This window comes from Peromyscus leucopus, chromosome 12 (genome assembly GCF_004664715.2).
Source record: "Peromyscus leucopus breed LL Stock chromosome 12, UCI_PerLeu_2.1, whole genome shotgun sequence".
In the NCBI taxonomy this organism is placed as follows: Eukaryota; Metazoa; Chordata; class Mammalia; order Rodentia; family Cricetidae; genus Peromyscus; species Peromyscus leucopus.
Genome location: NC_051073.1, coordinates 13528960 through 13551577, shown reverse-complemented (window position 1 = coordinate 13551577; position 22618 = coordinate 13528960). Strand labels below are relative to the sequence as shown.

General features: G+C 42.4%; 1 protein-coding gene across 1 annotated transcript in view; it reads right to left on the bottom strand.

Annotated features, from left to right (window-relative positions):
* Positions 1-22618, bottom strand: part of LOC114697683 (amyloid beta precursor protein) — a 228935-nt gene that overhangs the window by 74247 nt on the left and 132070 nt on the right. The window contains 1 exon segment of the mRNA XM_028875973.2: positions 14223-14390. Coding sequence (XP_028731806.1) covers positions 14223-14390 — 168 coding nt within the window.

The window sequence follows — 22618 nt, the reverse complement described above, 5'->3', positions numbered from 1 at the left end:
GTTAACTTTAGGAAAAATCAGATGCACTTATTTCTTTTTTTTTTTTTTTTTTTTTTTTTGATTTTTCGAGACAGGTTTCTCTGTGTAGCTTTGCGCCTTTCCTGGACTCACTTGTACCAGGCTGCCTCGAACTCACAGAGATCCGCCTGCCTCTGCTTCCCGAGTGCTGGGACTAAAGGCGTGCGCCACCACCGCCCGGCAGATGCACTTATTTCTAATTCACTGAAAATAAATTAGAGCACAGGACTATGCAATATCATCTACAGGAAAAGAAACACACATTTTTTTCTTTCTAGAAAACAAAACTAAACTTATGTATAGCCCACAAAAACACTGAAATGAGTAAAATATGTGGTTTCTTAACCTGAATGATTAAAAAAACAATTTGCAATTTTAAACACTGTCTGTAAAAGATATCAAAACAAATGAATTTGCTCGGCACCAACTCAAGCAAATCAATACACACGTGTTTCTTAGCCACCTTCTCAAAACTTGCTGCCCCTGGATCTAATCACTTTTCCCCTCTTACTGAAATGATAAGTTACAGTAAAAACCAGTAAATAAAATGCATCAGGCTGAGGTGAGCAGGCAAACTGTGCTTTGCATTTTGTACAGTGGGGATGAACTGATGCAGTCTGCTGTAAGTACAACCAGTATGAAGCTCCTCTTAGAAAAACATACTCTGATTGGCCTAAATTGAAATGTAGGCCCGTAAAACTAAGAACAAAACAACAATCAGGAAATAAGCATGTGAGGTAGGTTTAACAGTACCAAGGTTATTTCAAATATACTTCTTATAGGCACATGGAAATCAACATATTGCTTTATTACCATTTATTCTGTTTCATCAAGATTATTTCTATGCTAGTTAATCTGAAAGAGCTACCAGGTTTCCCAAGTCAATTATTGCTTTGTTGTGTGTGTGTGTGTGTGTTTGTGTGTGTGTGTAAATGCACACGCACGCAAGGGTGCTTCTGTATAAGATTAGCATTAGGATCTGAGGGCTAAGAAAAGTTGACTGTGCTCTACAGAGAGACTGAACATAACAAAAAGCCAAATGAAGAAGGTATTTGTGCTTTCCGATTCTTGCCTGCTTGACCTGGGACATTGGTCTTTGGCCCTTAGACTGGCTTTGCTGAGTCACCACCTTACCCATCATGTACCTATCAGTCTCAAACACTACAAACAGCACAGAGGTCAATCCTCAGAATCAGTTCCTGGTTATTTATAAGGATGCACGTTTATAAGAATGTACACACACACACACACACACACACACACACACACACACACACACACACCATTTTCCTGGAGAAAAACCTAAGGAATGCAATTTTTCTTCAAGGAAAATTGTGAGGAGTCCCAGGTACAACCTACTATTGGAGTTTAAGAGAAGTTCCTTTATGCTAACCCTTCATCTGAGTTGGTATGGGCGAATGAAATGACCCTGTATTTAAACTGCCTGGCAAACAGAAAACCATTAAGTGGAGGTGACAGTGACAGCACACGTTGATCTTTTAGTGAAGCTGGTCATTGTCACTGTTCTCTGGCATGGAAGCACCTTAAAGAACCACCCAGAGACCTCAGACTCTGTTGCCCTAAGTCCCTACATCTGAAAGCCACAATGCTCCCAGGACCAGCTCCTGTATTGTGACAAAGCCCACCTCAGGCCAGAGTCTTGTCAATGCAGGTGATGGGCAGTGGCCCATTCATGTCCCACAGGCATTTCTTCTGGGGAAGGAGTGGCCCAAACAATACCAGTTTCTCTTTGTCCCAGAACACAAGCAACAGGAGCTGTATTCAGGTCACTCAAAATGGGTCACTGTAGCCACTCCAAGAGTGGAGATAACTGGCTTTGGGAGGGTTTATTTCTGCTGGAATGTTTATTTAATTACTTTGTTTGTTTGTGTCTTACACACACAGGGTCTTTTCTTAGCCTAGGCTGGCCTCAAACTGGCAATCCTCCTGCCTTAGCCTCTACTTTAGCCTCCAAAGTGCCCTTGCCACATAACACTAGGCTTTTTTTTTTTTTTTTGGTTTTGTTAAAATACAAACATGAAACAAACTTTGAGTTTTCTTAGAAGCTATGATATGAGCCTAGATTTCCAATGGAGCAAAATAACAATCACCTCTTTTTATTACCATTTATTGTGCTGGGCACATGTATTTTCATTTAATATGATGGGAGTGAAAACTACCCTATTTCACTGTGCAGAGGATAAATTCAATATCCTAAAGTAATCAGGATATGAATTCAGGATGAGGTGGACCACAAAGGGGCTAGACTATTTTCTGAGTAATAAGGAGCTAATTTATCCACACATCCAGGTCACTGGGAAGCAACTTGGTTGTCTTATCTTTTTATTAAACAAGACTTAGCCAGGAATACGGTTTGTTATGAATATGCCGGACTATTTCCTACTGACTGGTTGTTTTGCTCTGAACTCTGGTAAATGACCTCCAAAAGAAACAGGTCATAAAACAGCGGCCACAGGGGCACAGCTGGAATACTCATGAGTTTTCACCCGAGGCTCCTACTCTGACGTGCCCACTCCTGCCCTCTGTAAGCAAGCTGGAGAGAGGGGATTGGCCACCCTTCTACAGAAGGTCTTCTGACTCAAGGGCTAAACACAGCTCCAGGTTGTGACTCCATATCATTAGTGTTGCCAGTATCCAGGATCCGATGCACAGACTGCTAACTTTTTAAGTGACCCTCTGACTTAAAAAACACAACAGTAAACAGAAACAAAACAACAAAAAAGCACTGCTGATTCACAGTACAATATTGCCTTGGGATGAACACCCTACTGCCAAATATTCAGTTTAATGGTATGTATATAGGTATGAATGCATGTACAACCTACCTACCTTCCTACCTACCCACCCATCATCCTGCTTGTTGTCAGCAAGCATGGTATCATACTTTGGATTAGGAATGTCCCCCAAAGATTCATATATTCACAGATTAGTGTACTGGTTGGTGCTATTGGGAGATGGTACAAACCTCAGGAGGTGGCGGCTGGAGAGATGGGACAAGTCCCTCGGGGCATGCCTCTAAAGGTCTTACTTTGTCCCATCTCACCCAGTCTTCTCTTCCACTACCATAAGATGAGTGGCTATGTTCTGTTACCTGCTTCCCGCCGCCATGGTCCCCAAACAAAGTTGTATGACCACTGATGGAAAAAAAGGCAACAGTGAGATCAAATAAACCTTTCTCCCACCAAGTTGGCCTTTTCTGTCGTGACTGGGAAGCCAGAGGCACCTGACACATGTAGGTGGCGGCTCTAGTGCCCTGAATGTGCTTTTTCACTTCTCTTTTATTCTCCTTCCCAGGAGGGTCTCAGCTCCTACCACATGCAAATCCTGTGGGCAAAGAGCAGTGCCTGGTGGTATAATATCCTAGCAAAAGAAGCAATCACTACACATACACACACACACACACACACACACACACACACACACACACACACGTTGTTAATAATATATAATTTGTATATGGAGGGGGGGAAGGAAACCGGATGACAGGGGAGCACGAGGAAAGGGGAGATGACAGGCGTGTTAAGCAGGTGTCCAGACAGAGTCATAATTACGAGAGGGACATTCTGACACCTCGTGGCTCACTGCAGAAGAACCTGACAAGGAGATGCAGAAACTAACAGTGAGGTCCTAAGAAGTAAAGAATGTCCGCCAAATTCCAGGGTAAGCAAATGATGAGGCCACAGTGGAAAAGGTCAGGGTGAAAGTGGTAGGGACAAACCACAGGCCATGAAGCCACAGGGAGGAGCAACAGAGTGTTTGGGGGGTCAGGAGGAATATAAGATGTGCTTAAAAAAGATCATACAGGAGCTGAGGACAGGGCTCATTGGATAAGAGAGCTGACTGTACAAACACAGGGTCTTGAGTTTGATCCCCGGACCCCATGTAAAAAGCCGGTCATGGCTGTGGACATGTAATCCTAGAAATGCGGAAAGGGGAGACAGGATCATGAGGGAGGCTTGCAGCTGCCAGTCTAGCTCTTAGGTTTCATGAAAGATCCTGTCTCAAGGAAATAAAGCGGGGAGTGACAGAGCTGGACACACATTGTCTGCCTCTGGGATCCTAATGTGCAGGTCTATGCACACTCAACCACATATGGGCATATAACACACACACACACACACACACACACACACACACACACACACACACACACCGCTTCTGGAGTCCCGCTCCCCTGCTTGCCACATACAAGAACAGGCTTGCTTCTGATTTCTTAATTAATCTGGGGGCGGGGATGGTCTCTCACAAAACACCCCATTCCTGAGAACATGATGCCAGTTTCCATACTTGCTGTCCCTTGAGACAGGCCTTACCATGTGAGGAAGTTACTTTAAAACAAAGTGAAACTCACTGAGGTTTCCTGGATGTGGGTGAGATCACCCTGAAGCTCACTCAGGGGATTCAAGAAGACCAACCATCAAGTCAAACTATACAGACAGTGGTTTCCATCAGTGTTGTTACAACTTCCTAATCACTCCATAGTTTAACTGTCCTTAGGCACAGACATGGTTCCTGGGTTCCCTATAGATACCAAACTCCAGGATGCTCACATCTTTTATGCATATTTGGGTATGACTCTGAGTATCTAATGGGCACTGTCTTTTTCCAGACTGTTTATACTACTGAAGACAATGAAAATATCAAAGGGAGCAGTTTTCTTGCCATATTGTTTGAGGACCAATAACAAGAAAAGTTTGTGCATGCTCAGTACAGAGGCATTTTATTTGACTCATGGTTGGTTGACTACATAGATAAGGAAAGCATGGGGACTAAGGGCTGAGTGGACACCAGTTTATTTTCACAATGACAATTATAGATATTGTAAAAAAAAAAAAAAAAAAAAAAACAAAACTGTCCCTACAGTTTTCATATCCATTTGATTCCTCAATCTCCAGGGTGACACCATTTTTTTTTTTTTTAATTTTGACTTTTACATTTACTTATTTTATTTTGCATGTGTTGTGTGTCATGGTACACGTTACAGGTCTGTAGATAACGTGTGGGAGTCAGTTTTCTCCTTCCACTAATGTGGGTCCTGGGGATTGACCCCAGGTGGTCAGGTGTGGTAGCAAGTGCCTTTAGTTGCTGAGCCATCTCACCAACCTGGCGTGACACAAATGTACAATTATGATGGAGCCATCCTACCTTCAAACGGTGATGACCTTGACCACCTAGACTAGAACACAGGACAGAAGAATGATTCCTAAACAGAAGTCCATGAATAGAATCTAGTCCATACACTAACACTGGCTGAAATGAAATCTGGTGATCCCATCTGCTCCAACCCCCAACGTGATGAGTTGAGATAAAGTAACTCATCTCTACACTGCAGGCTAGGGAGGATCACAGTGAAGACTAATGCAACTCACTGACATGTCATTGACAATGCTATTTGATTTAGAGCTAGTAACGCTGTCACTGGAAACGGCTACAAGTTATGGGACATGGCAGTGTGGATAATTTATGTATGAGTGAAATACAGACCTGTAAAGGAGGATTTTATGGGAAAATTTAATCTCAGCATGACAGGGCTTTCAAACTGCCACCTCGATTTAAAACATTTTTTTTTTTTAAAAAAAAGATTTCTTCATTTCTCTAATTTCGAAGTAGCTAAAAACTCTCAGGGCATTCAAAACCTAAACGCTGATCATTCTCACCGAGTTTGAGATAGACAGGCCGTTCATAACGGGAAAATAAAACTTTGCGATCTTTTAGTAGGACACTAGACTGTAAAAAGGAACAGAGGCGCTTTGCCTCATGTGCCCTTCTGTCACAGCTGTTTTACAGCCGGCTCTGTCTCGGTCGCAGGAGAACACTATCCATGCACTGCATAGACATAAGGTGATAAAAACATAATCTACACTGTGCTTACTCTTCGCCAGCCACGCTACATTTCTTTTTTATGTCTATGGACTTGTACTGACATGGGTTTTTTTTTTTTTTTAATCAGATATGTGAAATGGATGTGGAAGCATGGATGTCAGCATTATTTTTATTAATATCCATATTCCCTGCATTTAAAAGGTAGCTTCAGTCTGGAGGTAAACAACAAACAAACAAAAAAACATGTAAAACAAAAGAAATAGTAACTGGAAGCCAGAATGGTTTGATCGTAGGGTACTGTTTCTTGTTAGTGTGCTGGAAGCTTCCTCAACTTCATTACTAGTGGTTCGTAAAAGCATGAGCATCCATTACTGTGTGATACTTTATAGATGAGTTCAGAGTGCCACTCTTCACTTGCATAGAAGTCCTGATCGTGCTGATGGAGCCTGAACTTCTCTGGAGGCCTGAGAGATTAGACCAATTTCATTTTACCCCAGACTTCCAGAGCAGTCTTTCCCAACTCACGTATGCTCTCTATGCTGGGATTTAATTCTACTACATCCCCCACCTCACTAGTAAATTACTGACTGTGGACCACTTAGCCCTGCTAGAGTCTCTCAAAAGGCTTAGCCATAGCACCAGCACACCTGGGTTTCCAAGCAACCTTTGTATTAAAGCGGATATGTGTGCCTGTCGGCTGCTTTTCATTTTATTGTAGTCTTTTTATGTGTGCGTGTGCACGCAAAGGCAAGAAGCCAATGGAGGGTGTCTTCCTCTGTGGCTCCTATTCTATTTATTTTAAAAGATGGTCTCTCACTAAACTGGGAGTGAATTCATTGGCTAGGCTGGCTCTGCTCCAGAAATCACCTGCCTGCACTTTCCACTCCAGCGCTGGGGTTACAGATACCTGTGTTGCAATTCCTGATCTTGCATGTAGATACTGGAGGTTTAAACTCAGGAATGCAAGCTTACATCACAGGCACCTCACCACTGAGCCATCTCCTCAGTCCACTGGCTGCTTTAAAAAAAATGTGTCATGGGGACCACACATTTATTTATTTACTGCTGGTGGCTATAGCACTCTGTAGACGTGAAAGTGAATGTACAGCCTGACAGAAAAACATGGCCAATCCCTTTCACAAAAAGGACTCATTTCCACACCTTTATCAAGTAGCTAAGGGATGGAGCACATATCTGACAAGCTTCCTCTAATACAGCAAATAGCTCTTCTCAAAAAACCAACAAAAACAAAAGCTGGTTTGCGAAGCAATTGAACCGCTGCCTTCTTAAAATTTTTAATCATTACACTTTTGAAGAAAACTTCTTTCTAAGTATTTCTGTGCATCCAACTCCTGGATTTCATATTTTTCTTTACCTGGGATATATAATTTAATGCAGGACTAGATCTTTAAATAATAATAATAATGTTGTTGTTTTTATTTTATTTTTTTGAAATAGAGTCTCATTATGTAGTTTTGGCTGGTCTGGGAGTAACTCTGTAGACTAGCCTGCCCTCGAACTTGTAGAGATTCACCTGCTTCTTCCACTTGACTTCTCAAATTAAAGGCATGCAACCAGCATACCTAGCCCAATAATTACTTTTAATACCGTTTGGCAGTCTAAAAACCTATCATAGTTCCATTACTGGTATTAGACAATGTGCCAACAGAAACTGATGCCTCCTATTTCTTGAAGAACGAAAGGAGAATAATTAAAAATAACAGTCCACATCTGGCCAGAGGCAATGGCTGAGGGTTACATTGGTACCCCCCCCATCACGCTTGCAGAGTCACCCACTGTATGCAAATCATAACCTCCTGATACAACAAACTAACAAGACTCCTAGATCACACTTACATGTGGACAAAGTCATCCTTTCTCCTCCTTTACCACGTACAGGGCCAGACCTACCCGCACATGCTGTGATCATGGACCTACGTTTGTCCACTAACACCACTCGGAGACACAGGCAAACAGAGAAACAAGGCTCCCAAGCATCTCTTACAGACAGCTGCTCTCAGGACGGGTTGCGGGGAAACCACGATGAAACAGAGGGGGAGGGGTGTGGAGGTGAAGCAGGAGTCAGGGGCCTGCCGGTTTGTGTTCTGCACCCACAGCAGCTTACACTACACTACACTGCCACCAGGCCTCCTGTCTGTGGAACGCGTATCTATATACGGACCTAGTTATACCTAGTCGGGGTGGAGAAAATATTAAACCTTTTCACAGAGGTACTGTAGTAAACTGAAGCGCAGTGGGAAAGTGGGAGAGCCAGGCAGATCACTGGAGCCCACAGACATGAAGTGATTTGTGTACTCTACGTCCTGCACATACTGGGCCACATGTGGAGAACTGTTAGTTATCGAAAGTAGAGAATGGCATATAGATGGGAGGGGTCTGGGACGCTGCTAAACACCCATAGGTGCTGAAGGGACTATCACGGTGAATTTTCTGGGACAAAAGGACAAGTATATTGAGGCAAAGAAACCTTTGTGCCAATGTTTACAACACAAAGTAACTAGAAACGGGTCACCCTGTGGGCAGATTGCTTGGGGGGGGTGTGTCAATCCGTTGGATAAAAAACTGGCGTGGTGATCTTGGTGTGCATCACAGCGTTTACCTGCTCGCCTTTTCAGATTCAGTCTGAGGGGGACGGTATGTGGACAGGCAATGCTCTTCTCACATTTGAAATAGAAGCTGCTCACATATTTCCATAATAATCCCACTGTTTTAGAAATGCTGCGCTGTAGGGACTGGAGGTGAGGCCCGTGGGTCAACTCAACGGAGAACTGACCTCAGAAACAGCTAACGCTCAGGAGGTTCTTTACCTCCAACGGAAAGACGTTTCAAAGAGATATGAACTCCTGTTTTCGAGTAAATGACAACTCTTCAGTCTCACGTGTCTCACTTACATTTGTGGTTTAGAGAGCTCTGTGAGGGCAACGGCAAACAGTAAGTGTTCCAAAAATTGTGATGCTTTTCAAAGTTGTTATTTTTTTTTTTTATGGCAAAAATTGAAAGTCTAGCAATGCCTGATTCAGGTAATAAGTATTGTCAGGAAATGATTCATGATGGGGACCCAGTGCACAGTTCTTTAGACATGTAGTCTTAAAGCAGTTCAATGGAAGAGCTTTTTCTAGCCCACTTAGCATCTATTTTTCCACTAGAAGCCCTTCAGACAGAGCATCTATAAAAACCAACTACCTCGGAGCAAAGCGATGCTGTTCAATTAACTCTAAGCGGGTGAAGGAGCAAAGTATAAACCTGCGTGGTCTGATGGAACAGGCTGGCTCCCCTTCCCCTTCTGCTCATTTTTTTTTTTCCCTCTGAATTGAGTCTGCAATCTGCATTTGACCTCCAGGTGACCATGACTTTCAATTCAAATGTGTGGCTTTACTATAAATAAGGCAGCAGAGCCACCTGGCTATAAATAACTAGAAATTATATGCTTTCGCCCGTATGTTGGTACTAGCCCTGCAAAACCCGTCACTTGCTGTGATTGAAAAGTCTCTGTAGAGAGACAAGAAATACAGCTGACAAAATCACTCCATCCTCCCAGGATGGAAGGGTGTCAGGGTCTGAACCACACTGCAAGTGGAAGGAGAAAGGGAGACTTCTAATTTCCGTCTGGAAAAATGTTATGTATATTTTATGAAAATAAATTCTCAAAGAAGGCTTATCAATTAAGAAAAGTGAAAACTGACAATCTTTTCTATACTAAAGGAAATAAAATAAAATTGATGAGAACCGTCATTTTTAAAAAGGACAAGAAATGGACATCGTTGCTACTCACATGCCAGGCGTTGCTGGGGAGGGATGCTACTATTTTTCAGCTTTTCCCTGTTTCCTCTATTTTTTCAAAACGTGCTTTCCGAACGTCAGAAACTGTCTAACCTAAAAGATGTCAGAACCAAATGCTGAGCCATTTGGCGTGGACCACAGCCAGGGTGTCATTTATGTTTCCAACATGGTCCTCCTGTGTCTGAAGCCTCCAGCCAACTCATGAAGTGCTTGAGGCCTCATTTCTTCCCATATGCATAGAAGATGTGAGGAGAATGCACACACGTGGGCCAGAAAAAGATCTGCAGTCTTTGGAAATCTGGGAACAATGCAACCCACACAAATTAATGTTCTAGAGGAAAATTTTCACCATAGCAGGATATGGGTTTACTGTGTCAATAAAAAACACTTCAAGTATTATCCTATCATTTGCATTAACTGGACTATCTTATTTGAAGCCATATTGAAAACCGATAGTGTAGTATGAAATCTTTTGTAAAGTATATAATCATCTATACTATATCTTTAAACATGCTTTTATTATTTTTTTTAATCAGCTTTGAGGTAGGATTTTCCCCACCAGGATAATGATGATAAAAGTGAGTTTTACTTATAAAATATCCAACTGAAATTGGGTCTCCTCTTCAGGCTTCACTAAGTATCAACAATATAGCTCATCCCTAGAAAGGTGGATCTATTTCTAAATATAGTCTGAATTTTAAAAATGAATATTGATGTGTTTGATACCACATTTTAAAATGAAATTAGACTGATTTGGCAACCAGATAACAAAGACTGTTAAGACCAGGAGTTTTTGGTTGATGCAATGCCTTTTTATAGGAAATTTCTCTTTCCTATCAACAAAACCTTAAGTGGAGCACCTCATATCAACTAACATGCACTCTGGGAGAGAATGGTAATCCTGAAATTTAGGGGGCTGACCTCTCACCTGCCAATTTTTGTCATTTAACACACAAAACTGTAAATGTGCATATAAATCTGTCTTTGATACGCAACATTAAATTTTAAGGGAGGGGATACCTCTATTAACAAATATGATTTCATTAAATATAGAATATTGGCAGCTTTAGCTTCTGCCAAATCGGGAAATACTATATGTATGATATTTCACGAAACTGCACAGATCAGAAAGGATTTCGATCAGAAATATAAGTAGTTGAAGTTGACGCTCTCGTCCCACATCTGAAGTTGCCTGGTAAAGCTGGAAGAAATGAGGAGCAGGGCAATGGGCAAATCCTGTGTACTAAAAGGCACCTGGTCAACAATCACAAAACCCACGCACAGCAGGTGATGAGAGAGAAGGTCACATCCAGCCATGCAGCACACTCCGTCCCTGGTCCCTCCCCCACGTCAACGACAACATACGTTTAACAGGATCTTGGGGAAGAGGTTTGTGGGTAGTCTTGAGTAAACTTTGGGATGCTATGGAGAAAACAAGAGAATAAACTAAAAACAAAAATGGAAACATGGGGATGATGGCAGAAACACACTCACACGATTCATTCAAAACTAAACAAACAAAATGGGAGGGAAATTGTTCAACTGAAAAACAAGACCTCAACAGGGAACCAAAGGACACACAGATGAGATCTGCCCTCGGTGGAGACTAGTACCGCAGAGTGCTGCATGTGCTGGCGCGGTCTGTCAGGACATCAGGAAATCTGCTGGAGGAATTAAGGCTCTCTTCTCCCTCCTCAGCACCAATTATCCTGAGCTCCCTTCAATGCCTTCCTCACAGCAGCTTTTCCTGTTCACAAGAGACTTCTGACTCCTGGCTAGGCTATGTGATGAAGCTTCACTCTCCACTCTTGACTATCTGCCCACGTGACGGATCTGCAACCCCTCTGTTCTCTTTCCTCCTTTTTAAATTTTAATTTATGTGTGTACGCATACAGGTGTGTTCGGGCGCCCCGCCGCGCGCGCCCCTGTGACGATTTTTTTTTTTGTTCGCTTTTTTAAATCTAATACGTGTGTAGTCATCGGTGCTGGCTGCCCAGCAAGCCCTAGGGATTCTCCTGAACCTACATCCCAAGAATACACAGATTCTGGCCACAATGCTCAGCAGGTGATGGAGACCCCTGAACTCCGGTCCTCTGGCTTGCATGGCAAAGGTTTTTTTTTTTTTTTTTTTTTTTTTTTTTTTTTTCCAGACTGAAGCATCTCTCACCCTCCTATCCTCTGTCTTCTTTCTTCATTGGTTCTGAGAATTGAACCGAAGTCTGGCACCTGCTAGGTAAGTGTTCTGCTACCATCTACATTCCCAGCTGCTTTCTTGATACTTTATAACCTGACCCTGTAAGAACTAAGTCAGAACTCCTGGCCCTCTCTAATAAAATCCTATTGGAAAATCGTTCAGCAAAGTGTATACATCAACCCAAACCCTGATAAAGGTATATGATGTTTTATTCCCTGCCCAAAGTGTTCAAATGGAAAGAGCATGAGGGGAGGTTCACAATAGTGTCCAAATCTTGAGGTGAATTCATCTCTGCTAATAATATAAAGCAAACTTCCTCATTGCCAGGAAATGCTATCACATTCCAGAAAATAAACCTACCTTAGGGAAAGGGGAAAAACTTTAGAACTTTGCCAGGAAATCCTCACCTAGCAGCTAAACCCTTGAGAGTGTAGCAACAAAAGCCCTTTATTCCAAAGGCTCCAGGCTACAGAATCCCTCATTGTATTCCATGTTACCTAACCCAATTAACCTCTAGGTGAAAATGAGGGTGGGTATCTTGAGCTCCAGTATCTGCTCTTATCCAATGAGCCCCCACACTTGTTTCTACAGAGGACTGAAGTGGAGTCATCTCCTAGGAGACCAAGAAGAACTTTCCAGGTCTCATCCAAGTACCAGCTACTTCATGACTTAAGGTGAATGGAGCAAATCTTTTGTTGTTTTGCTTGATTTTATGATTTGGCTGGAAAATTGTTAAGAATTTTCCCAGGTACTCCTGGGTAGGGATTGTGTCCCTGTAAATGCAGGAATAAAATGAAAGAATCTCTCAAAAGAGAAATGCACAACTACTAAGATCCTTGAATAATTAATATTTCTAACTTGTGGTCAAGAATGAGCAAATACAGTTGACTTAACTTGAAAGGCTATTAATAAAAGCAGGTATTCCATGGATCTGAGACATGACTTCTTAAGGGCTGACTCTCTGGGGAAATATTTCACCTTGCATTGAAGTCATCATGACTCCGTATAACTGTTCCCTACAAGTAAAGAAAGCTCGATGTTCCAGAGAGAGTCACTGCACCCTCAGCCTTATGCCACTGAAAGTGGCTAGCATTATTCTTTTGCATGCACTTGTGAATTCACGTGTGAACGGGCACACCATAGATCTCACGTGGCAGCTAGAGGTCAAACTCAGTGCCAGCATATGCTTTCCACCTTGTTGGAGACAGGGTCTATTTCAACTTGTTGCCCAGGCTAGGCGGCCCCAGAGTTCAGGTGATGCTCTTGTTTCTGCCTCCCATCTCCCTTTAGAAGTGCTAGTATTACGGAGGTACCAGCTATTCATTTGGGTTAAGTGTGTTCTGGGGATTCAAACTCAGGTCCTCATACATGCACAACAAGCACTTTTTGTAACTGGTGCATATCCTTTGTCCTCGTCTACCTATTTCCAAGGTGGGGGGAAATAAAAGCTTGACAAATACGTATGTTCTAGGTTCAGGGAACAACGTGGGTGTCTGTGGTGGTTTGACTGAAAATGGCCCTCATAGACCCATAGTGAGTGGCGCTATTAGGAAGTGTGACATTGTTGGAGGAAGTAGATCACTGAGAGTGGGCTTTGAGGTTTCAGATGCTCAGGTCAACCTCAGCGTCTCTCTCTTCCTGCTGCTTCCAGATCCAGATGTAGAACTCTCAGCTGTCCTCCAGCACCAGGTCACCGTGCCACCATGCTTCCTGCCGTGATGGCAATGAACTGAACCTCTGAAGTGTAAGGGAGTCCCAATTAAATGTTTTCCTTTATAAGAGTTGCTTTGGTCATGGTGTTTCTTCATAGTAATAAAACCCTAACTAAGACAGCATCTCAGGCTGCATGAGTTCAATTCAATCAAATTTCATCAACAAAATAAAAACAAACACGTCATGAAATAACAAAGGAATTCACTACAGCAATCTTGTCAAGGCAAGTGAAGCTTCATGAGCCAGCTTCTAGTGAGAGACTAGTTGCACATGTGTACATGCAGAAACATGAACGCATAGGTATTTGACAGACACAGAGTATGAATTTACAGGAAGGACATAAGAAGACAAAAGCTGCTCTAGCCCCTTTGTGAAGAGAAGCGGTCAGAAGCTCCTGCAGGTTGCGAGAACAATCTACCACAGCTATCAAAGAATACATCCAAGACCATGCTTTATTAGAAATAGATGGAGAGATGTGCTCATGATCATGGAGACTTCTGGCAATTAGAGAAGTTGACAGGAATGCGGTTAGTGGTAGCAACAGGCCCATTCCCAAGAACAAGGGGGGAAAAAAAAATCAATCTGTCACAAAGAGCAGAGTCAGTGGCGAGAAAGACGAAAGGTGGCCAGGCTGGAGGAAGGGTCCACTTACAGACGCTGCCACACACCGCCATGCAGTATTCCTCTGTGTCAAAGTTGTTCCTGTTGCCGCCACAGCCGCCGTAAAAGAATGGGGCGCACTTCCCTTCGGTGACATCAAAGTACCAGCGGGAGATCATTGCACGGCATGGCCCGGTCTCGGCTTGCTCAGAGCACACCTCTAATCAGAGGAGATGTGGGGAACCACATTTAGCATGAAAAGACACCTTTTGGCTGTTCATGTACACACTTACTCATCTTAAGCACCGGCCTCCCCAGTGGCAACCAGGGCTGGTCTTTGGTAGCACCTATTACGTCTTCACTGAGGAATTTCATCACCTACCCAGACTCAGACTCACCTCTCCCACAAAACAAGACATTAATGTGTAGGATGCAGCAGCAGCTAAAGGATTTTTGGCTAGAGGCAAAAAGACCTTTTTCTTGATTTAAGGATAAAAAGTATCTGCACACCAAAAAATTCGCTTTAAAAAAAAAATCTCTTAAAAACAACTTTGAGCCAACTGTGATGTAAAAGGATGGTTTGGGTTGTGATGCCGCCCGCAGTTTAAGCTCTCACCAACTTCTGACTGTTTTCTGTAGTAAATGATCACCTAGACTCGTGCATAATTAACCACATCCATTTTTAATGTTTCCAGTCTGTCCACTGATTAAACCTGAAAACGTATGTGTTATCTGTAAGCGTGACTGACAGTCAATCATGATAACTCTAAGAAAAAAATTTTTAGTGCATTTTTATCTTACCCTTAGCCCATAATGTAGTAGACAGTAATATATAGCAAACACATTCAAATTTATAAACATATACCACATGTTATTTTACATTAAAACACACCTTACCTGCCAGTCTGTCTTGCTACTGTCCCCAAAATCAGTTTCATAATCCCCGTTGGCTTAAAATACAGTAATCCAATCAGGTGCATTTTCAAAGTTGATCACGATTAGAAGTCAGAACTCTATACACTTCCTATATTATCTGCTTTTGCTGGAAGTAGAACAACAGTCCCATGTCTTTTGGGGGGGGGGGTTTGCTCCCTACCCTTGCTAGCTGACCCTTCATATATGTACATCTTCTTTAGACTCAGTTTTACTAACTCGCCCAAAGGGAAAATACCTTTCTAAAAGATAAAAGCTGTGTAAAATCCAGAGCCCCTAGGTTACAAACAGCCAGCATGGGGAAGAACTGTAGACTGTTGGGTCCTAAGAAGATAATTAATCTCTGGGTCCCAGCAACCAAAAAGACCATCCTGCAATACTCCAAGGTTACATAACTTTCTTCAAACAAACAGAAAAAAACAAATCCTTGACAGCAGCCAAAAGAAACTCCCCGAGACCTGAAGGGAAGGATGCTCCTGAGCCCACTCCTACCTCATGGAGTATACCTTTTCAATTTTCACTTCACTGTACCTACCTTCAACTGCTACCTTCAACTACTATTACTCCATGTCCTGCTCAATTGTCTGTTGGAGATACTATGCACCTGGATATTGTATCCCAGAAGATGCCCCGCCCCACCCGGACCTCCTGTCAATACCGTAATCAAATAAAGACAAAATCTATAAAGAACGGGTAAGCCTTGGGCCTTTGCCTCAAACGTGACTAAGGGGACGTTCTCTGTGTAACAAGCATGTAAAATGGTTCCAACCTTCCCACAGTTTGACAAGGACACATCACCAAAGACGCCCCATTCAATCCTCTGAAAGCCCATGGCCCCTAAGCCTAGCTTTTGAAATGGTTCCTGTATGGAATTCTGGCATAGCATAAAAACTGGCTGGCATCTTGATGAAGGAACCCCATCATTTGGTTCTAGCATCCCCAAATTAGACTGGTACTCTAAGTAACAAAAAGAAAATTAGTTGGGGGTGGTGCTTATCAAGTGAGTGACAGCAGCTTCTGGATTGTAGCCCACATGTGGAAGTCCTGGGAAGCACAGTCATCAGCATCCTCTGCCTTGATTGAGATCCTTATCATCTATTTCAACTGGAATAGATACTTTCAGAAAGGGTTTTCTATGTTTCACTTTGTCTCCTGCAGCGATCTCAATATATTCCTGTCAAGAGACAGCTCTCACTATGTATCTCTCTCTGGTAGCCCTGTTGTGGGCCCCCTCTTCTTCCTTTTGAGGGCTGGAATTATACACATGCACCACCATGCTTAGCACCCTCGTGCATGTTTCTAATGTGACAGCACTCCCCATTCATCTCTTCTTAGGTTATATTAATGTCAATATTAGACCATGGTGCCTTGCACTGGACTTGCAGTGTGGCCACAAGAGGAACAGAAGTTGTGCACTCAACTTGGCATGGCCCTCAGTCAACAGAGCCTAGGAGCAAAATCTATCCACATTGATCTTCAGCTTACACCTCTCACAGCACTAAATAGTGAGGTCTCCTGCTGCTTGTCTGCCCCAGGCCCTGCAGAGTGCGTCATGGCTCCCTTACAGGGGGATTGTTCTCTGAAGCTCGCTGAATAACAGTACTAGAACCTAAGCACAGGCTAGGTAATGGGATAAAACAATGCCAAATGATCATCTAGACATTTAAATAAATTAACTGGGCACAGTGGCTCACACATGCAATCTTAGCATCTGGGAGGCTGAGATTGTGGGGGGGAGAGGATAGGGGTAGGTCTGCGGGAGACTGCAAGGACTGGGCTAAAGTGTACCCTCCCTTCTGCACCCAGCAGACAGCCAGTGGATCACGCTGCTTCTGATACCAGAGTTTAATGCATAGAATTAAGAAATGTAGATTCTCAGGGAGAAATTCTCAAAGCATGATTTTCTCCACATTCTGTGAAACATGCTTAATTAAACACAACATATTAGACATAGATAATACAAATGTGCTTCTTTGAAAATCCCCTATTTTGTATTCTTTGTCTCTAATTGTGGAGTAGAAAGACAATAATACAGTTGGCTTTAGCAATAAATCGTTACCCGTCTGACTTAACAGTGAAACAAGATGAAAAGAAAGGTGAAGACATTCACATCAGCAGTACTAAGTTGAAATATTGACCATCAATATTTCAAATAAATTTCATTTTGCGGTCTACATTCAACCCACCAATAACGGAAGAGGCTGACTTCAGTGTCATTTAAAACAGCCCTGATCCAGGTGTGGCGGTGTACACCTGCCCATCCTAGTTCTTGGAAGTCAGAAGCAGGAAGACATTGATAAGCTCAAGGCCAGTCTAGTCTACACAGCAAGTGCTTGACCAGCAGCAGCAGCAACAACAAAGAACAAACAAAAACAAAACAAAACACAACAAAACCCCAAAAGAATTATATTACTAACAAAATAAGCATGGAAAACTCTTTTACTTTTTAAAAATCCCAATTAAGTTATTGGGTTAATTTGAATATTGCAACATAATAACACTCCAACAGCCTAATTTATCAGAACCAAAACTGTGTTCTGTAGATAAATTTTGTTTGATTTTTTTTATAGATGAAACAAATTTTAAATCAACACATGAGAAAAGTGGTTATTCTTAAAGAATGTGCTTCGTTCCAATGCTAAAATCACATACTTCTAAGAGAGAAATTTCATTCATCATGTGTTGTGAATATTAATGAGTAGTCATAAAAATAAGATAATAAATCTATCAGGAAATAAATGAAATATTTATTATCTAGTAATCATATTCTACTAAGTATAATCATGCAAATTAGGCCAGTAAGCTGGAGCTGAAGTTTTATGGCAAGTCTCATGTTCCAAATATGGGGGAAATATCAACAAATCAACAAGTAGCTGTGCACCTTACTGAAGCCACAGACTCAGGAGGAAGCCAGGTGCTGATTTGTGACAGACGTCTCTAGCACAATGGTTCCCAACCTTCCTAATGCTGAGACCCTTTAACACAGTTCCTCATGTGGGAGGGACTCCCAACCATTAAAACTGCTTTCGATGCTACTTTGTAACTGTAACTTTCATGAATCATAATTTAAACATCCGTGATTTCTGATGGCATTAGGCAAGCCCTGTGAAAGGGTCATTCGATCCCCAGAGTGGTTGTGACTCAAAGGCTGAGAACCGTGGTAGCAGGTGCCCTCAGTTGCCTAGGCTTTGTACTTAAGTGTGCAGTTCTCTGTCACTGTAATTAGACCTGACTTGGTTCAACATCGCCCTGTGCAGGAAGGTTTCTTAGAGAACGGCACCTGAAGGAGATGGGCCCGTGAAATGAGTTTTACAGTCAACAGTGCCCCTGCGCTGGTGCTGTGAGGGAGCATGGAGACCGTACCACTGTGTTTCCTCAACCTTGGTTTCCGTTTCCTGTTTGACACTCAGCGTGGTACCAACAAGCTTAAAACCAGAGCAAGGTAAGAATGAGGTAGAGCTTGTGTCACGGAGAAATCTGAATGAGGGATTTGCCAAGAAATTGCGTTTATCTGGAAAAAATAAATCATATCATTTGGCTACTTCCTTCGTATAAATATCCCACCACTGGTATGTCAAGCTGCAGTGTTTATGACTCCCTAAATTCCGCAGTCCTGTAATAATTAGTTTTCACAGTCTAGTAAGGATTGACCGTGCCACACGGAGAAAAACCAGGACACACATGGAAAGCCACTAGACAGGAAAGCGTTCCCTCCTTGTCTCCTCTTTCTGGTCTCTAGACCAGAACCCTCAAAACACAGACGGCAGAAAATGGTGCTAGATCTTTTTCAAAGTATGGTCCATGAGCAGCCACTTCCCTCCCCGTGGTATAGGCTCCGTGAAAGCCATGAGTGACTCATGAGTAGCAAGGTTTGATAAGCGCCATGCAACCATGTGGTGAGTGTGTGCGGGCGTGTGGTTTTCCTGCCTGTGTTTTGAGAGGCAAGGTCTCATGATATAGCTCAGGTTGGCTCAAACCCTGCTGATCCTCCAGTCTCAGCCTCCCAGATGCTAAGATTGCATGTGTGAGCCACTGTGCCCAGTTAATTTATTTAAATGTCATTGAAATGTATTCTATTAATAATACAATATACAGTCACGTCACATCCTAAAAGCATAAGAGCAGAGGAATTGGTACAAATTGGAAAAAAGTCTGGTTTATTAAAAGAAGTTCATATATATGTGGGAAATAGTAGATAAAAAAATATATATGAAGATTCTTAAAATTAAGAAAAATATAGAAATATGGATAAACTACTTTTAACCAATTATCAAGACATATTTATCCCACTCTATACAATCAGCTGTTTTTAAACACATCAAAATAATGTTAAATTATTTAACAGCCTTAAATCCAATGCTGAGATAATAATTCTCTTATATTTTGATTCTATGAAAATGTCTCTTCTCCAAAATGTGAATTCTAGTGACCACCTTCCCATGAGGCTTATGCAGGGTCGCTTGGCTCGGCCTGGGAGGAGGGGACTGGACCTGCCTGGACTGAGTCTACCAGGTTGATCCCAGTCCTCGGGGGAGGCTTTGCCCTGGAGGAGGTGGGAATGAGGGGTGGGCTGAGGGGAAAGGGAGGGGGGCAGGAGGGGGAGAACAAGGGAATCCGTAGCTGATATGTAGAACATAATTGTATTGTAAAATAAAATTAAATATTTTAAAAGAATTCAAAATGTGACATTTTCCCATTCCATCTCAAAAGTTCTATTCAACAAGATACAAGTAGAAGAAAAGCATCCCGTTCTCACAAGGATGTTACCGTTTTACCATTATGGGATAAACACAGTACATCTGTCCTAGCTCTTCTGCCCTAAACTCACTTCCTTACTCATTCATTTTACATCGTGAGTCTGGATTTTCTAACATGTGGGCTGCTGCCTTAAAAGCCAGGGAACTTGTGAACACTTGAAATTGAGACTGTTTCCATCCTCGTCTCTTCTGGAATTCTTACTCATCCCCTGATAGAATCCCAAAAGGACAGACATCCTGTGCTGGCGTAAGTGCCTAGCAGTCACAGGTGACTCTTCAGAAGGGCGAGATGGTTCAAGACCAAGAGCAGCAGGTGTTCGGGCTGCAATCCGCCCTGCTTTTTAAAATTCTGGACACCCATTACTAAGGGAACTAAATCTTTCCATCAAAAAGCATAGCTTTGTTACCTGAGTCAATGCACCCTTGGACTTGAGAACTAACTGAAAAGGAGAAACGTACATATAGTTATATGAACTGTATAACTCTACTTTGTTGTATCGCATTTTAAGGAACTTTTTTTTTTTTTAATTAAAAACTGTTAAAAGTAGACTTAGAATTTGCACTTCAGGCACAAAACTTTCTTACAGTACACATCGTTGTGAATGTGCTAGGCACTGGATTATGAACTTTGTGGATGGAAAATTAATGAAGTTCTTATTAAAAACAAGACAAGCACCTTCACGTATACTATTTCTCTGTCTCTAAGTCTCTGCTCCCCAGTCTTGTAACTTGAGCACCCTGACTGCTGCAGTGGTCTTTCCGGATTAGGATGGTTAAACCACACAGAACACTTAGATGCAGCACTCCGTCCCAGCAAAGCATGTACGGAATGCTTCAGAATCAAGGACTGCTCTGTCACAGGGCACGAAAACACAGGCGGCCATCGCCGCGTGGATGGTCAGCGCTGCTACCAGTTCCGCTGACCTTCAAGGGATGCTGCACTTGGGCCTCCGCATGTGAGTACATTCTCTTTGCCTCGGTTGAAGCAGAGAGGTCAAAGCCTGCAGCTTGCTCCCGAAGGAGGCACTGTGGTCCCTTGTCCTGTCCCCAAGCACACCTTAGGGCTTTGAGTTCATTTTACGTTCATGCAGGGCCAAGTTTACTGTTTCCCCAGACTCTGTAAAAAGTTAAATAGGATGGACAAAGCCAGAAATCCACAAGTGAGGCCAGGATTCCTTATGCCATGCTTTTACAAAGAGGTAACAATGGAGATAGGAGGGATAAGCTAACAAACATGGCTTTGACTCATTTACGAGGCTTGCTAGACTTCTGTCTGTTGGTCAATTCCTCTCCCTTTATAACCACTTCTTCACTGGGCCTTAGGTGAAAACTCCCAAGCATTTTCTTTCCTCCAGGCTACCAATGTCCCTTTCCACACAGTGTGAGCAGATTCCTTCTTAAAGACTGTGCAGGTCTGGAAGGAAGGACCCAAGCTACCAATGTTCCTGTCCCCATGGCCCGAGTAAGCAATGCTGCGCCCAGTATGTAGAAGTGCCCCATCAATATTGGAGGATGCATTCCGGTCCATCAACGGTGCTCCTCAGTCAGCAGGAGACCAGGAGCTGTTCACGAGGTCAGTCAGCTAACATAGAGCAGTGTTCAGACAGCAGTTTTCAGTTTCACAAACATAACTGTTTAAAAAGTCACCTGTATCAGAGTCTCTCTCTCTCTCTGTCCCCTTACTGAAGAGTTTCCTTCCACAAGGCATAAAACAGTCAAAAGGAATAAAAATTCTTATCTTGAAATGTGGCAACATTTAGTACCATCTTGTTCAATTTTCTGCTAGATACAAAATTTAATTGCAAATATTTTGATATGTGGAATATATTCACACACACACAAAAAAAACCTATTTTAAGCAAGAAAATGAGTTCATGGTGCATTTTAATGGTAACAGAATGCTGTCTGTAAACACCAGCTCTGTTGTACCAACAGATCATAGATGTATCACATCTGTAATTAAAACATCAATCTGTTGGTTTACCTTTAACACTTCTAACCGGTAGTAAACATTAGTTGTCTAATGTTCAGAATATATTAGGGGATTGAAATGAGGTCTACAACCACAATGACCATAGACTCAAGGCTGAGTACTTCCTGTCTACCAGGAACTGTGCTCAGTGGTTCCCAGGGATTACATCACTCACTTCTCACAAAGTAGCTAAATATTAGACAGGTATTATTAACCTCAGCTTCATGGAGAGACACACTGAGAATTAAAAGCTGCTTGCTTCATGCAAGGTTGGCAGTTCACAGGATGGATGGCTAAGCAGGACTAAATCTGAGCAACTAGGCTCACAACAGAGTGGAAGTCTTCTGAAGGTATTATATTAAGTACTTAGCATATATCATGCAAAGAGAGGGAATGTACAAAGTAACTTCAGTACTTACATGAGATAGTAAAAAGCAGGTTATTTAACTGGCCCAAGGCCATAAAATGATAATGTCTTCTGTAAACACTACAGTTGGAGATGGGGTGATAGGTCAGTCTATAAACGGCTTGTTATGTAAACATGACTTGAGTTCAATACTCACATTAAAAAAAAGCCAGGCAAGGAGGTACTATTCACAATCCCAACCTGGGAGACAGAGATAGGTGGGTCCCTGGTACTTACTGGCCATTTAGCCTAGTTTATTTGTTGAGTTCCAGGCTAGTGAAAAGACCCTGCCTGCCCAAAAAGGAGCAAAAAGAAGGTGTTTAGGACCTGAGGAATAATACTTGAGGTTGTCCTATGACTTCTATACACATATACACATG